The 1,249-nt window shown below is 58.4% G+C and overlaps 1 protein-coding gene across 1 annotated transcript in view; it reads left to right on the forward strand.

Annotated features, from left to right (window-relative positions):
* Positions 1 to 648, forward strand: part of LOC144589754 (NLR family member X1-like) — a 1,219-nt gene extending 571 nt beyond the window's left edge. Inside the window, exon 2 of the mRNA XM_078394853.1 lies at positions 89 to 648. Coding sequence (XP_078250979.1) covers positions 89 to 648 — 560 coding nt within the window. The remainder of the gene's footprint in view (positions 1 to 88) is intronic.
* Positions 649 to 1,249: the final 601 nt, after the last annotated feature.

The following is a 1,249-nucleotide window of genomic DNA, read 5'->3' on the forward strand; positions in this document are numbered from 1 at the left end:
TGTGTTCACAGATGGAGATTTGAATCAAGTACAATCTGCAGCCTTCCCAGTTCCTGTCCAGATTCCTGATGGAACTTTGGAGAAATAGGATTCAGCCGGAGCGTGGTGTACACCTTCCCCCACCTCACCATCCAAGAGTTTGTAGCTGCACTCGCACAATTCCTGACTGCAGATACCAGGAATACGCTGAAACTCCTGTCTGAAGCAAACAGTACGACAGACGGGCGATTTGAGGTATTTCTCCGTTTTGTCGCTGGTCTCTCCTCCCCACGGTCAGCTCGGATCCTGGAGGAGTTTCTGGGTCCATTTCCTCATCAAACAACCTGCCGAGTGATTGACTGGGTGAAGGAGGAGGTTCAACGCAAGGCTGAAAACACAGGGAAGGACGCTGATAAACGGAGGCTCCTGAACACGCTGCACTACCTGTTTGAGTCTCAGAATCCTGCACTTGCTCAGCAGACACTGGGATCTGTGGAAACACTTTCATTCCGTGGACAGGGACTGACCCCGATTGACTGCGCGGTCCTGTCTCATGTCATCAGGCACTGTGATATAATCAAACACCTCGATCTGTGGAGCTGCCGCATTCAGTGTGAAGGTCTCCAGCGGCTGGGACCGGTTCTGCACAAGTGTCAACACTTGGGGTAACTGTCCGTTTGACGCTAACACTGACCTGTAAAATTGTTTCACTATTTTGTTCTTCCGTCCAGCAACCTTTCTATGGGGCCGGCCGTCACTGTGCACGGCACCCCTCCTCTTTTACACTACCAGGATTGCCGGTGGTCTACTCCGTCCCCCCCTCCATCGGGTCGCCGGTGGTCTACTCCGTCCCCCTCTCACCCGGGTCACCGGTGGTCGACACCGTCCCCCCTCCACCAGGTTACCGGTGGTCGACACCGTCCCCCCTCCACCAGGTTACCGGTGGTCGTCTCCGTCCTCCCTCCCCCGAGTCACCGGTGGTCCACTCCGCCCAACTCCTCCCCTGGGTCACCCGTGGTTGATTCCGTTCCCCCCCGCCACCCTCCTCCTCCCCCGTGTCGCTGGTGGTCGATTCCGTTCCCCCCTCCTCCCTCCCCCGGGTCGCTAGTGGTCGACTCCATCACCCCCTCCTCACTCCCCCGGGTCGCTAGTGGTCGACTCCATCACCCCCTCCTCACTCCCCCGGGTCGCTGGTGGTCGACTCCTTCCCGCCCTCATCACTCCCACGGGTCGCTAGTGGTTGACTCCGTCACCCCCTCCTCCCTCCCGC

This window comes from Rhinoraja longicauda, unplaced genomic scaffold (assembly GCF_053455715.1).
Source record: "Rhinoraja longicauda isolate Sanriku21f unplaced genomic scaffold, sRhiLon1.1 Scf000072, whole genome shotgun sequence".
Classification (NCBI taxonomy): domain Eukaryota; kingdom Metazoa; phylum Chordata; class Chondrichthyes; order Rajiformes; family Arhynchobatidae; genus Rhinoraja; species Rhinoraja longicauda.